This window comes from Dasypus novemcinctus, chromosome 19 (genome assembly GCF_030445035.2).
Source record: "Dasypus novemcinctus isolate mDasNov1 chromosome 19, mDasNov1.1.hap2, whole genome shotgun sequence".
Classification (NCBI taxonomy): domain Eukaryota; kingdom Metazoa; phylum Chordata; class Mammalia; order Cingulata; family Dasypodidae; genus Dasypus; species Dasypus novemcinctus.
This window is the reverse complement of record NC_080691.1, coordinates 82,542,470-82,557,472: the sequence shown is the minus strand read 5'-3', so window position 1 is coordinate 82,557,472 and position 15,003 is coordinate 82,542,470. Positions and strand designations below refer to the sequence as shown.

Genomic DNA, 15,003 nt, shown 5'->3' with positions numbered 1-15,003 from the left:
ACGTGGCTGACTGGGCAAGGAGGGCTGGGGCGCCTGCCATGGGGGTGCCTGGGTAGGGAGGGCTGGGGTTCCTGCTGTGGGTTCACCTATGTCTGGAGCCTGCCAAGGGAGGAAGAGCAGATGCGCTGCCGCCGGCGCTGTCGGGGCCCCAGAAGGGGGTGGGGGGCGTGGGGCCCGCCCTCGAGCCCGGAGGCGGGCCCACCTCAGTCCACAGCTTCCTCCGGGCAGAGCCCCTGCCCTACGCGGGTGGGCCCGGCATCCCCTCCGCCCTGGCCACCCCGTCTCGAGGCAGGGCTGGTCAAGGACAGCCGCCCACCCCAGGCCACGGGGCGCTGTCGCTTGGGGAGTGGAGGGGGCTGCGGAGAACAGACCGGCCTTTGAGACAGCACCGCGGGCCCCAAGGTCACGCTCAGGAGGCGGCGGCCGCCCGTCCATATAAGCCCCACGGCCCGGCACTCTGCACCCACCATGCGCTGGCTGCCCCCTCTCGCCCTGGTGCTCGTGGCCACGGTGGCCATGCTGGCGGCCGCAGAGGCCCCCGGCACCCCTGCCTCAGCCCAGGAGGCACCCGGGGGTGCTGTGCTCAGCGGAGAGCCCAGCTTTGGGGGAGACTGGGAGCGGCCGTCCCGCGGCATGGGGCTGGCTGGCAGTCCCCGAGAGCCCCTGTGCCTGGTGACGCTGGGCACGGCCGGCCGGGGCAGCGCCCCTCTGCAGGTGGCAGGGACCCTCAGCGGCCACGAGCAGGCCTTCCTGGAGGCTGTGGGGGGCGCCCGCTGGGGGTCCCGCGACCTGGCCACCTTCGGGGCCTGCAGCCCTGGCGACAGGCAGGCGGCCCTGGCACCGCTGCAGCGGCTGGGAGCCTGGCTGCGGGAGCCCCGGGGGCAGCGCCTGGTGGTCCTGCAGCTGGAGGAAGGTACGTGGGGGCTCCCGCGCGCACAGGCCCTGGAGCCGACGCTCGGCGAGGTGCACCCCCACCTGGTGTGCGCAGCCGCGGCTCCGTGCCAGGGCTGGGGCAGGGTGTCCGTGGGCCGCGCCCCTCCCTGTCCTGCCCGCAGCGCCTGGATCGGTGCTCAGGCTCGGGGTCTTCACGCACCAGGAGCTGCTGTGCGCACTCCTGTCCCCAGGGATCGCTGCCCTCCGGGAGGACCAGTGCAGGGGGCTTCCCCACCCCCGGGGAGCCCAGGCCCAGAGGCCCCGAGGGCTGGGGGACCAAGACCGCCCCTGCGCCTGGCGCCCGGCAGCGACAGGCCTGGGGCTCAGGACCCCCCCATCCTGGCTGCAGTGACTTGGGAGCCGACCCTGGCGCTGAGGTTCCAGGAGCCCCCGCCTGGGGAAGCCGGGCCCCCGGAACGGGCACTGCTGGTTTTGTACCCTGGCTCGGGCCCTGAGGTCACTGTCACAGGAGCTGGGCTGCCGGGGGTCCAGGTACCTGCCAGGGACTGCGGGGTGGGCTGCGGGCCGGGAGCCCTGGCGGGTGGGGGGCGGGCGCGGGCGGCGACGCAGAAGGCTTTCTGCCGAGGAGACGTGCTGGAGGCCGGAGGGTGTCACCTCGGGGGGCGCGAGGGCGGCACGAGCCAGGCTGCGGGTGCGCCAGGCAGGCGGGGTGCGGGCCAGGACCCCAGCGGGCTGAACCCCGTCTCTGCAGAGTCTCTGCCCCTCCCGCGACACCCGCTACCTGGCGCTGGCAGTGGACCGCCCGGCGGGGGCCTGGCACGGCTCCGGGCTCGCCCTGACCCTGCGGCCCCGCGCGGACGGTAGACGGGCGGAGGATGGAGGGGCGGAGGATCGGGGTGGCGGGCGTCCCCGGGTCCCAACCCCCGCACCCCGGGCCCCGCGCGCCCCCGCACCCCGGGCCCCGCGCGCCCCCGCCCCTGAGCCCCGCCCGCCGCCGCAGGGCCCCCGCTGAGCACGGCCCAGCTGCAGGCGCTGCTGTTCGGCCCCGACCCCCGCTGCTTCACGCGGAGGCCCCCGGCTCTGCTCCTGCTGCCGCCGCCCGCGCCCGCACCGCTGCCCGCACACGGCCGGCTGGACACGGCGCCCGCCCCGCCGTCCAGGTGCGCCCGGGGCCCGGGGGCTGTGGGGGGTTGCGGGGCGCGCGTCGGGCCGGCCGCTCACGCCCCCCTCCCGCCCAGGCCGCCCCCGGAGACCGAGGAACCGCCGCTCGGCGCCGACCCCTTCCTGGAGACGCTGGCGCGCCTGGTGCGCGCGCTGCGGGGGCCCCCGGGCCCGGGCTCGCCGCCGCGCCTCGCCCTGGACGCAGGCGCGCTGGCGGGCTCCGCGCAGGACGTCGTCAACCTGTCCGACCCCGCGGCGCTGGAGCGCCTGCTCGACGGCGAGGAGCCGCTGCTGCTCCTGCTGCCGCCGCCCGCCGCCGCCGCCGCCGCCGGGGAGCCCGCGCCCCCGCCGGGCCCCGCCGACGAGCCCTGGGCCGCGGGCCTGGCGCGCCGCGTGGCCGCCGAGCTGCAGGGGGTGGCCGCCGAGCTGCGGGGCCTCCCGGACCTGCCGCCCGCCGCCGCGCCGCTGCTGGCGCGCCTGCTGGCGCTGTGCCCGGGCCCCGGCGACGGCGCCCCCCCGGCCCGGCGCCGCGCTGCGCGCGCTGCTGCTGCTCAAGGCCCTGCAGGGGCTGCGCGCCGAGCGGCGCGGGCGGGAGCGGGCGGCGGGGCGCGCGCAGCGCAGCGCGGGGGCGGCCGAGGGCCCGTGCGCGCTGCGGGAGCTGAGCGTGGACCTGCGCGCCGAGCGCTCCGTGCTCATCCCCGAGACCTACCAGGCCAACAACTGCCAGGGCGCGTGCGCGTGGCCGCAGTCGGACCGCAGCCCGCGCTACGGCAACCACGCGGTGCTGCTGCTCAAGATGCAGGCGCGCGGCGCCGCCCTGGCGCGGCCCCCCTGCTGCGCGCCCACGGCCTACGCGGGCAAGCTGCTCATCAGCCTGGCGGGGGGCCGCATCAGCGCGCGCCACGTGCCCAACATGGTGGCCACCGAGTGCGGCTGCCGCTGAGCCCCCGTATTTATTCGCGCCCCAATAAAGGCCGCCAGGACCCCGCGGGCGCGTCCGTGCGTGTTTGGGGCCCGGGGGCGGGCGGCGGCGCGAAGGAGCAGGCGCGGCGGCCGGGCACTCGCTTTATTGGGCCGCCCCGCCCGCGCACCGCGGCTGGCGACCCAGCGCGCGGGCCCCCTCGGCCCGGCTCCCCGGGGAGGCCCGGCCCGGCCCCCGCCTGCGCTCGGGGGCCCCGGAGTCCCGCGCGCCCGGCCGGCGGCCCAGCTCGCGCACCTCCCATCGCCGGGAGCCCAGCGCTCGGGGCTCGCCGGCGGCCCGCGGCCTCCTGGCCCGCCGGGGCCGCTCCTCCTTCCGCGGCCTCGCCTCCTTCCTGCGCTCGCGGCCCTGCCGCCTCTCCCGGGGCCCGGGGTCGCCGAGGGGCGCGGCGTCCTCCCCGCTGGTCTCCGCGGCCTCCACCTCTGCGGCCTCTCCGTCGGCGGGAGCCTCGGGCCTCTCCTTGGCTTCCTCGGGGGGCGCGGGCGGCTCCGCCGCGGGGGCCCAGGCCGCGGGCTCGGGCTGCAGCGCGGACAGGGCGGGCGGGGGCCCCGGGTCAGCGCCGACCTCCCGGGCTCGGCCCCTGCCTGCCTGGAGGAGGCGTCGCGGCTCGCGCGTCCCCGAAGGAAGCGCTTACCGGGGGCGGCTCTCGCTCCTTCGGGGCCGCGCTTGGCGGGACCCACGGCTCGGGGGCCGGCGTGGGGGCGGGCGCCTCTCCAGCCAGGGCGTCTGGGAGTGGGGTGGGGGAGACGCAGGTCAGCCCAGGGCCCCCCCGCCTCCGCGGGGCCTGCAGCGGCCCTGGGGCGGCCGGCGGGCCCCCTGCAGGTGTCCTCTGCTGCGGGCGCGCCCCGCGCTCCCTCACCCCGCTCTTCCCGCGCCCCCGGGGCAGGGCGAGCCTGAGCGCGCACCCCGCATTCCCCACGCGCCCTGCCGAGGAGGCGCACTCCCGGAGGGGGGCGCGCACCGCGCGTCCTGGGGGCAGGGGACGGATCAGGCCCGCGGGGGTGGCACCCAGGGCCCATCGTGGGTGCGCAGGGCCGGGGAAGGCGCCGTCCTCGAGAGCTGCCGGCCCAGGCCTGGCCGCCGAGGCGGGTCCCTGGGTGCAGGAGGGGTGCGGGGTCCCCCAGGCCCGCCCCGGGGGGGGGGGGGTGCCGGGCCCTTCCTGGGACGCGGCGCGCGGCTCACCCCGGCCCAGCTGCACGGCCGAGCCCAGCAGCGCCAGCAGCGAGGCCAGCACCAGGCACTGGTTGAGCGTCAGGTCCCGCCACGGCAGCTCCTCGCTCGGGGGCGGCGGCGGCGGCGGCGCGCTCTGCGCTTTCCTCCGCGCGGGGGCGCTGCGGGGGCCTGCGGGAGCACGGGCGGGACGAGCGCGGGCTGGCGGCTCGCTGGGCCCCCGGCACCCCGGCCCGCGAAGCCAGAGCCAGCTGCGTCCCCGCCTGGCTGAGCGCCCCGAGCCCCTGTGCCTCAGTTTCTCCAGGCCCCCTTGGCCGGGAGGCCGCGTGGTTTCACAAGTTAAAACAGAATTAGCCCCAGTTTCTAGCCCCCCCGCTGTCCCTGCCACCCGCCCACGGGGACCCCATCACACCCCTGCCCCCACCATCCCAGGACCCCCACCCCCACCCCAGGGCCAGCCCGCACCCTCCCCGCCTCATCCCTGCCGCCTGCAAACGCACTTGCTCCAGCTCTCGGCCTCTCCTTGGCGGGGCTGGGGGCCCGCCGGACCTGGGGCTCCTTTTCCAGCTTCTTGGGCTTGGTGTGCACGCCCCCCGCGGTGCCCTCAGCCTCCGGCTCCTGGGGGCCCTGCAGGGGTCACGAGGCACCCTGGGTCCTTCCTCTGAGGGAGCTACACCCTCCCAGGGGGCGGCAGAGACCCGCCCGCCCTGCCCAGCGGGGCCCCGCCTACTCACGTGGGGCCAGTCGCTGAGGTCAGTCAGCCTGGCCGTCGCCGCTGCTGGGGGCAGAGGGAAGGGCGTGGGGTGCCCGGGCCCACCCCCGTCCACCCCACTCCATCCTCCACCCAGCCCCCTGCCCGGGGTCGGCTGACCGCGCCCACTGGACGGCGAGAAAGCCACGCAGGCAGGCTCAGAGACAGCAAGCACTCTGCCCGAAGGCACACAGCACGTCGGCGGACCCCCAGGATGGGGAACCGGGGCCATCAGGCACCTCGCAGACCCCAAAGGCAATAACGGGACCCCAGGGCGCGGTTTAAGTCGGCCCAACGGGGGAGACCAAACCCCGTTCCCTGAACAGGCTCGGCGGAAGGTTCCGGGCGGGCCGCGTCCTCGGGAGCCCCCGTCCCCAGCGGGTACCTCGAGCTTTGTCCTCCCTGGGCCGGCCTGGGCAGGGCTCGGCCGAGGGGTCCGCGCCGGCCTCGCAGGCGCCCAGGCCCCCGTCCAGCTCCTCCAGGGCTTGGGTGGCCATGGAATCTTCCAGAGAAGCAGCGGGTGCGGGGCTGCACGGGAGAGGGCGGAAGGGACGTGGACTTGCCTTCCCCGGACCCCTGCTCCGGGCCTGGGCCGGACCGGGGGGGCTCCGGGGACACGGGTCCACCCACCTCCCAGTCACGGGGGTGCTTCTGCCCAAAGCGACCCCCACCCAGCACATTCGCCACCGCGCACGGCCCGGCCCCGGGAGGGTCCCTGACCCCCGGGGACACCCCCATCTCTGGGTCCCTCCCCCTGGCTCCTCTGGAGCCCCCAGAATCCCTGAGCAGAGGCTGCGGGGGCCCAGAGAGGGCCGGGACCCTCCCAAGGTCACACAGCGATGAGTCACCCACACAGCCCCAACTGGGGCGGGGCGGTCCCTGCGCCCAGGGGCTATTTTTATCCCACGTCCAAGGCCAGCAGGACAGGCCTGAGCTCCAGGGACCCCCTTTGGCTTGGCACCCCCCAGCCCCGGCGCTGTACCCCCCGCCTGCCCCCCTGAATCTCGGGGCTCAAGCCTCAGCAGCCAGAACCAGCCTTGCTGTGCCCGTGACAGGCAGGGAGGGTCTCAGGGGCCCCCCGAACCCAGCACGGCACCCCCCGCCTTTTACTACGGCTGTTCCCATTCAGCAGGAAAAGAAACGGAGGCAGGAGACTGGGGTGTCCACGCCCTGGGGTCCCTGCTTCCCCATCCCTGGGAGAAAGGCACCCCTTTCTCGGGGCTCCAGGACTGGGGGGCGCCCAGTGGGCGGAGGAGGCCGGGGGTGTGTGTGAATGGGGGGACAGGAGCGGGGGACCCCGGTGGACCTCGGAGGCGTGCCCCCCCAGACCCCGGGGGTCCCCGCCTCTGCCCGCCCCTCCCCAGGGCCCCCTTACCCCACGGCCGCCTCGCTGGGCCTGGCGAGCAGGAAGGAGCCCCCGGATGGTGGCCCCAGACGGACAGGGACAGGTGGCCGGAGGTGCCCGGGACCGGCCAATCGGCGAGGCAGGGGAGGGGCCAGCGAGGCGGCCGCGGGGCGCCCCCTCCACGGGGGCGGGCAGGACACCAGGCCGCGCGGCTCGGAGCCCCGGGAGAGGGGGCCCCAGGGCCAAGAGCGTCCCCAGAGGGCCGTTCCCTGTCTGGCCTTGTCCCTTGGGTGCCGGCAGCGCTCAGGGGGCACCGTGGCCGCTGGGGGGCGCAGTGGCATCCCGTAGGACTTCCTGGAGGAAGAGGCCCCTTCCGGCACGCAGGAAGCAAGACGCCGGCTTGGAGGCCTCAGTTTCCCCAGCTCGAAGGTGGGGTCCCTGCCTCCCAGCCTGGCGGATCCCTGGGAAATAACCGCTCGGCCACCGCTGGCTGCTTTCGTGTATTATTTCACGCTCCATCCCCGCCCCAAGTCACACAATACCTTCAGTTAGTCAGTCATCAAACACCACGCCCCAGCCCAGCCCAGCTCTTTGGTAAATTATATTGATATATTTGAGTGTGTGTGTTTTAATTTTTTTTAAATAAAATTTTATCGAAATACATCGTGTGTGTGTTTTTAGGAGGTACCGGGGATTGAACCCAGGATCTCCTGCATGGGAGGCAGGCGCACAACTGTCAGCTACACCCACTTCCCTGTGTGTTTTTAGCCACAGCTCTACTGAGCTCTCATTCGTGTACCACAACGCTCTAACCCTTCGAAATGTACAGTCCACCGGGCTTCGGTGTAGTCGCAGAGTGGCGTAGCCAGCGCGGCTATCTAGTTCCAGAAGATTCTCAGCTCCCCAAAAGGTCACTCCCCACGCCCTCCCCCGGCCCCCACGAATCTCCCTCCCGTCCCCCCGGGGAGCCTCCTCTGGATGTTTCTTTTCTGTTGTGGTTTTACTGCCTTTTTATCATTTTTCTGGACGTTTCTTGCCAGTGGCCCGCGGTGTCTGCTTTCGCTCGGCTGCATCGAGGTCGTCGTGTCCCCTCGGGGGTCAGCGCTTCGTCCCCCTGACGGTGGAATAACCCCCCAGCGCGGATGGAGCCCCGTGGGGTTTCCCACCTCGCAGGGCCAGGCGGAGCCCACAAGCCCGGGATCAGGGGCGGGCGCCCGAGGCGCGAGCCACACACGGAGGCTTCGCTCACCCTGGGTCGCGGGCGTCAGTTTTGACTTTTACGAACCTGGCATCGAGCGCCGTCTCATTTCTCTTGGCGGCTGCATCTTTTTGGTGCTCCGCTGCCCCTTACATTTTTTTTTCTGTACTTTGCTTCTGTTTTCCCCCCCACCTCTGAGAAGGCTCCTGCGTCTGTCTTGCTCTTTGTTTTCACTCGTTGTCTGCTTGGTTTCTTCGTTAGGAAGCACCAGGAATTGAACCCTGGACGGGAGGCAGGTGCCCAACTGCCCAGGCCACATCCGCTCCCTGCTTGTTTTTTTTCGTTTTGTTTTTTGTTTTTGCTCACTGCCTGCTCATTGTTTGCTTGTTGTCTTTTGCTCGTTGTTTGCACGTTGCTTTTTCTCATTGCTCATTGTCTGCTTGTTGTGGGTTTTTTTCCCCTTGATGTCTACTTATTGTTTGCCTGTTTGTTTTCCTTTTTTAGGAGACTCCGAGAACCAAATCCGGGACCTCCCATGTGGGAGGCTGGAGCCCAAGTGCCTGAGCCACATCCATTCCCTGCTTATTTTTATGTTTTTGCTCATTGTCTGCTCGTTGTTTTGTTTCTTTTCTCGATGTCTGCTCGTTGTTTGTCTTCTTTAGGAGGCACCGGGAACCGAACCCAGGACCTCCCGAGTGGGCGGTGGGCGCCCGACTGCCTGAGTCACATCTGCCCCCCACCCCTTATGTCTTGCACGAGAGCACGGTCCAGCCGGGACGGCTCCTGCGCCCCGACGAACCCAACTCCAGGCCTGCGCTTTTCCCTCCAAAGCCTCCTCGATCTCAGGGCTGGGAGCAGGGTGAGGCGAGTGAGGCACTCACCCCGGGCTTGGTGTGGAAGTCACTGGCGTTCGTTTTGGTTTTTTAAAAATACCGCGTCCCGACCCGGATCCCGCTCCCTGAGGCGCTTGGCGTGCCCCTGGGCGCCGCGCCTGGCCGGGGCCATCTCGCCGCGGAGTCACCCCCGAGGACCGGAGCTTCTTTGCAGCGAGGCGCCTCATCCGATCGGGCCCAGCAGGGACTCGGCAGCTTCGTTTCTCTTTCCTGTACCTCGGTCTCCCCCTCTGAGAAATGGGTCTGCACTATTCTCAGGCTCGAGGTTCGGGGAGCCCCCTGCACGGCGCCTCGCCTGCAGCGCCCCTCCCCGCTGCCTCCGTGCCTGCCCCTTGCCCTCCTCAGAGCGCCGTCTGAGCTTTCCCCTCCGGGAATGCCCCACAAAACCCAGTTTACACGTCCTCTCTTCCAGGAAGCCTGCCTGGGTTGGCCCCCAGCAGGGGTCCCCTGAGACCCTCAGCATTTCCTGGCTGCTTCACTCATTGCACCCTTCATGCCCAACATCCCTCTGCTGAGCCCTGGGGTCAGCAGAAAAAGGGACGCCAAAGACACCCACGTGCCGGCCTCAGGCCCCCGAACGTGGTGTGTCGGACGGCAAAGGGGATTTAAGGGTGCAGTTGGAACCCAAGGGGCTAAGCAGCGGGCCCTAAGGTGGAGAGATGGTTCTGGAGGGCCTGGGGGGGGGGGACCCGATGTCATCCCAAGGGGAGCGGGAGGCAGAGGGAGCGAGAGGGAGCTGCGACTTCGGAACAAAGGCGCAGAGGCGCCACCGGGCTCGAGGACGGAGGGAGCATCGGCCACGGGCTCCGAAACGTGGGCGCCTCGAGATCGCGCAGGAGGCAAGGAACGGGTCCCCCCCCCCGGGGCCCCCGGAAGTAAGGCAGCGCCGGCGACACCCCGATGCGAACCCCGCGGAATCTGTGTCCGACTTCTGATACCAGGACCGTCCGATGTGTTTGTTACGCAGCAGGCAGTGACTCATACACGCGCACATGCTGCCCCACCTGCAGGGGACAAAATGCGCCAGCGACGGGAGTCCCCACCCGTGGGGGCAGGGACAGGGGGTGAGCGAGGGGTTCGAGTCCGTCTGCGTGGCGTGCGGGGGGGGTGCTGAGTGCGGCGTGACAGCAGGAGCTAAGGAGTAGCATCGGGGGTGGGCAGTGGGGGGCGGGCAAGGTTGAGGGGCGAGACACATTCAAAAGGCAAGCCGGGAGCTGCAGGGGGATCTGGGGAGAGCGCATCCCCAGTGCGCCCGGTCTGTGCAAAGGCCCTGAGGCAGCGCCCGGCCTGGCCATGCTGGAGGCTCAGCCCGGAGGCCTGCGGGGCTGGAGCAGCGGGAGCAGGGGGAGCGCGGGAGGCAGGGAGGCGACTGGGGGCCGTGCACAGCCCGGAGGGCTGCAGGGAGGAGGTGAGCTTTAATCTTGGGGGAGGTGGGAGCCAAGGAGGGCTGTAGGCAGAGGAGGGATGCGACCTGGCTTAAATTCCTTTTCTTCTTGCCTTAATTTTTTAAAAATAAACTTTAAACTCTGGAAGCATTTAAGAGTCACAGAGAGCGACCCTCACCCAGAGAGCTTTGCCAGCCACTTCTGGGCCACGTCGCGAGCTCCCGCTGGCATGTGGATGTGCCCCCAGGGAAACCCCACCTCTCACCGGGGTGTCCCCGGCCCTGCCCCAGCGCCCGCGCGGCACCCCCTCCTCCGGTGCCCTCGGCCTCCTGCGGGCCTTGGCGCTCTCCCAGGCTCTCCTTGTCTCCTACGACCTTGAGGACGCCCGGCCGGGGGTCCCGTGGAAGCCCCCCCCCCCCGCCTTGCCCGCCGTCTTCCCGTGACCGCCCCGGGGCAACGGGTTCTGGGAGGCGAGAGGTCCTTCTTGCCCCGTCCCCTCGGTGGCCCTGCCACCCACGGGTCATGGGTGACGATGACCTTGACCTCTGGCCCCGGCGCAGGCTGCCCACGGGAACCGTCTCTCTCCCCGCTCTGCTTGCCGGCAGCGAGTCCCGCCCACATTTGGGGGGGTGGGGGCGGTGCGGGTGGAGGGGCCGCGGGGCGCACAGCTGGGGCTCCTTGCGAGGGGCTGGAGGGGCTTGGCATGGTTAAGAGTTCCATAGGTATGGATTATGTTTGTCATCTGGTCTGCACCTGGTGTCACTGAGTTATGATCGGGGCTGGGACTGCGCTGCGTCTTTAGGGCGTTGCGTTCCCACCACCAAGGGCGCGGGCCCCCAGGTAAAGCGCAAAGGACAGAGTTGGGGTTTCTGATGTTGAAGTTTGATGCTGAAGCCTTAAGCTGGAGCGCCGGGAAGTCAGCGCACAGAGGGAAGAGAAGCCAGCCCCAGGAAGAGAGGAGCCCAGGAAGCCTGAGCCCTGGCAGACATTGGCAGCCTCTTGCTCCAAATAGCCTTTGGGGAGGGAAGTGACTATGCTTCACGGCCTGGTGTCTGTAAGCGCCTACCCCAAGTAAATACCCTTGATAAAAGCCAACCCATTTCTGGCATGTTCCGTCAGCACCCTCTGGCTACCACAGGGGCTTCTGGTCTACCTTCCCCAGCTCCTTTGGGCTCCTGGAAGGGCACCAGCCGGGAGAACGTAGCTGGACCCCCGCTCCCCGGGGTGGGACCCCGTCTCTCCCAAAGCTGGGGGTCCCGGGCCTTGGCTGGGATTCGGAAGGCCCCGACGAGCGCCCCGGGGCTCCCCCTCCCTGGCCCACCCGAGACCCTCTCCTGCTGGGAAGGGGTTTAGCTGGGAATTAATTCCCAGAAGGATTTCGCCCCCCGTGTCCCTCCCGCCAGGAGCTGCCCTTACCCCACGTCCCCGCGGAGGGGAAGAGGCGGGAGCAGCGAGCAGGCCCCCGCAGGGCCTCAGCCACGGAGAGCCCCCCAGGCCTGCCCGCTGCCCGGCACCCCTTCCACGCCCCGTCCCACCGGGCGGGGGACAGCTCGGCTCGTCCTGGCTCCACGAGCAGCGCCTGGGCATCCAGGAGCGGGCCCAGGCCCCGCTGCCCCGGGGGCCCCGCCCGCGGCCGGCGCTGCTGTCCTCGGACGCTTCTGGAATTCTTCCTGTTAATATTATTTAACATGTGCAGACAGACGGCTTTAAATAAAACCGGCATTGTGACGTCTGCCCATCTTGTTTTCTATTGTTAGGAAGTCACACTTCTTAATAATAATTTTCTTATAGTCCATTCAACAATATCCTTTTTTCACAAATTAATTTTATGGATACCTATTAATTATTTAAAAATTAATAATTTTTTCTCTCTCCCTTAAAAGTATAGTGTTTGGACGTGGATGAACCTGGAAGACATTGTGTGGCGTGAAGCAAGGCAGGTGCAAAAGGACAAAGACTGGGAAACGGACGTGGCCCAGTGGTCAGGGCGTCCTCCCACCACATGGGGGGTCCAAGGTTCAAACCCCGGGCCTCCTTGACCCGTGTGGAGCTGGCCCATGCGCAGTGCTGATGCGCGCAAGGAGTGCCCTGCCACGCAGGGGTGTCCCCCGCGTAGGGGAGCCCCACGCGCAAGGAGTGCGCCCCGTAAGGAGAGCCGCCCAGCGTGAAAGAAAGTGCAGCCTGCCCAGGAGTGGAGCCGCCCACACGGAGAGCTGATGCAGCAAGATGACGCAACAAAGAGACACAGATTCCCGGTGCTGCTGAGAATGCAAGCGAACGCAGAAGAGCACACAGCAAATGGACACAGAGATCGGCCACTCGGGGGGGGGGGCGAGGAAGGGGAGAGAGAAAAAATAAAATAAAAGGACAAATACTGTGTGATCGGGTTACTATGAAGCATATATGTTGTGCTGACTCGTGGAGTCAGTAACTAGAAGAGAGGTCGCCAGAAAATAGGAGGAGGGTAGAGAAGGGAGCTGAGGGTTAATCTGTGCAGAATTGTTAAAAAAAAAAAAAAAGGGTTGTATATCTTTGGAACTGACTAGAAATGGTGACAGCACACGGCAGTGCTGTAACTAGCCGCGCAGTTATAAGGGTGTGACAGTGGCCGAGAGGAAAGCCTAAGGTCCCGTGTCCTGCTAGCAGGAAAGCTAAACACTGTGACGTGGACTGTGGAGCACAGGGAAACCCCACGTAAAATACCACTATGGGTGACATTGCCTCTGTAAGTCTGTTTTCACAAAACATGAATACAAATATCCTAGAGAGAAGGAAAAAGAAAAGCTATTTGTGGCAGGGGAAGTATAGAGAGATTGAGAGGTGATGGGTTTTGTTTGTTGGTTTAGCATGATTTTTGTGACCATGCAAGTGCTCCAAGAATGATGGAAGTGACGGATGCACAAATACGTGACTCACCGAATCCCGTGAATTAAGAAAATCCACCGCTTTGGAAGGCTTTCTGCTTTATTAATAGGTATCAATCAAATTGATTTATGAAAAAAAAAAAGGATATCGTTGATGGGCTATAAGAGAATTATAATGAAGAAGTGCGGCTTCCGAAGCTTTCTAATCGAGAGTGTCTGCTGTCGTGGCCTGGAGGTGGGAATGAGTCACTTGTCCTTTGTCCTCTGGAACGTCGTGACCTGCGGCGCGGGCACCCGTCACCCGTGACCCAAACAACCAACGTTTGGAAGGAGCAAGTCACCAGAGGCGACGTTTGTCCTGGATGTAGCCCCCGTGACGCCGGAAGCCGAAAACCTTTACGATTCTGTTCCGGTACCTACACAGGAGAGAGCGAAGACCCCGGACACGGCGCAGCCCACCCGAGGAAGTCGGGCGCCTTCCACGAGGCCATCGCTCACGGTCGCGAGACTCATTGGAGCTTGGAGTTTAAAAGATCTGGTCCCCACGCTGCCACTCGGGGCCTCCCCCAGGAGGGGCCTGGCAAGGTTTCTCCAATCGGGAGTCCGGTGGGCTGCAAAGGGGGTCCCCAGCCCCGTGAGAGGTCAGACGCTGAGTTCCCCCAATTTGGTGAGTGGTTGTATATGCTTTCATTCTTTCCTGTGTCTTCACTTGACCACTCTTCTTTTCTGCAATTGCTCAATTGTTATAACTATTTTTTAAAAAGATTTATTTTTTATTTATTTCTCTCCCTTCCCCCCCGCCCCAGTTGTCTGCTCTCTGTGTCCATTCGCTGTGTGTTCTTCTGTGACCGCTTCTATCCTTATCAGGGCACCTGGAATCTGTGTCTCTTTTTGTTGTGTCATCTTGCTGTGTCAGCTCTCCGTGTGTGCGGCGTCATTCCTGGGCAGGCTGCACTTTCTTTTGCGCTGGGCGGCTCTCCTTACGGGGCGCACTCCTAGTGCGTGGGGCTCCCCTACGCGGGGGACACCCCTGCGTGGCAGGGCACTCCTTGCGCGCATCAGCACTGCGCATGGGCCAGCTCCACACGGGTCAAGGAGGCCCGGGGTTTGAACCGTGGACCTCCCATGCGGTAGGCAGATGCCCTATCCATTGAGCCAAGTCCACCTCCCTGTTATAACCATTTGATATCATCTGAAACTCCTCTGATGGTATAAAGCTGCCTCTGCAGAGCATTTAGAGCTTTTGCTTCTTCCTTAGCAGAACGATTGTTTAGGGAGAAAATATTTGGGAGCCGTATATCCAATAAGGGTTTGCTATTCAGAGTCAACAAAGAACTCCTTCAACTCAACCACAAAAAAACAGACAACCCATTTTTCAAAAAATGGGCCAAGGATTTGAATACCCACTCCTCCAAAGAAGAGATGCAAATGGACAAGAAGCATATGAAAAATGCTCCACCTCGTTAGCCATTAAAGAAATGCAAATTAAAGCTACAAGGAGCTACCATATCCACCCGCTAGGACGGCTGTTTTTTAAAAACTGAGAACAAGTGTTGGCGAGGACACGCGTACATTGTTGGAAACTGAAAACGGTGTGGCCGCTGTGGAAACGCAGGTGTAGCAGTACCACAAGGCCTGAAACGTGGCCAGTGCAGCTGAGGATTGTGATTTTCAATTTAATCCTTAAACTTAAAAAAAATAATAATCTTAGACTTACAGAAGAGCGGCACAGGTAAGAAGGAGGGTTTCCAGAGCCCCCAAATGCTAACATCTTCCATGTGCTCAGGGAACAGCGATCAAAACGGAAAAGTTAGCACTGGAGCAATTCTCTTAACTGAGTGACAGACTTGTCTTGGCTTTCACCAGTTTTCCCAGGTGTGTACTCCTTCTGTTCCAGACACAATCCCGGAGCCCATGTAGCGTTCGACCAAAGGTCCCCGCCAAGCTGGGGCTTTCCTTGTCACGGCTCGACGCTCTGGAGGAGTATCTTGTAGGCTGTGCCTCCTTTGGGTCTGCCTGGTGTTTTCTCACAATTAGGCTGAGGTTTTGCCCTTGGGCAGGTGTCCCACAGGTGTGATGTCGTGTCCTCGTGGACACGTGGGGATGTCTGATTGTCCCATTTCTGGCGATAACAACGACCCCTGAGTTTGGTCTCCGGTTTCTCTACTACTAATTTCAAATTTTTAATTAATATACATTTATGTTTAAAAACTTGATTCAGGTATCAGAAGAGCTTTTTTTTTTTCACGTGACCCTTTTTTTTTTAAAGATTCATGTATTTATTCCCCTTCAACGCTCAGTGTTTGCATTCACTGTCCGTTCTCTGAGTCTGTTCATTGTATGCACCTCTTCTTTTTAGGAGG

The 15,003-nt window shown here is 65.7% G+C and overlaps 2 protein-coding genes across 2 annotated transcripts; one reads left to right on the top strand and one right to left on the bottom strand.

Annotated features, from left to right (window-relative positions):
• Positions 1-2: 2 nt before the first annotated feature.
• On the top strand, positions 3-3,043 carry AMH (anti-Mullerian hormone). Its single transcript, XM_058282134.1, is given in 6 exon segments — positions 3-913; positions 1,283-1,425; positions 1,646-1,754; positions 1,895-2,054; positions 2,133-2,562; positions 2,564-3,043. Coding segments are annotated over 6 exon segments (1,722 nt in total). The 5' UTR covers positions 3-468; the 3' UTR covers positions 2,999-3,043.
• A 70-nt stretch (positions 3,044-3,113) lies between these two features.
• JSRP1 (junctional sarcoplasmic reticulum protein 1) lies at positions 3,114-6,641 on the bottom strand. The gene is made up of 7 exons (XM_058281071.2): positions 6,331-6,641; positions 5,341-5,483; positions 4,939-4,982; positions 4,705-4,831; positions 4,217-4,375; positions 3,669-3,760; positions 3,114-3,622 (listed from the first exon to the last, which is right to left on the bottom strand). The coding sequence occupies exons 1-7, from the start codon at positions 6,639-6,641 to the stop codon at positions 3,122-3,124; spliced, it is 1,377 nt and encodes a 458-aa protein (XP_058137054.1). The 3' UTR covers positions 3,114-3,121.
• Between the last annotated feature and the right edge of the window lie 8,362 nt (positions 6,642-15,003).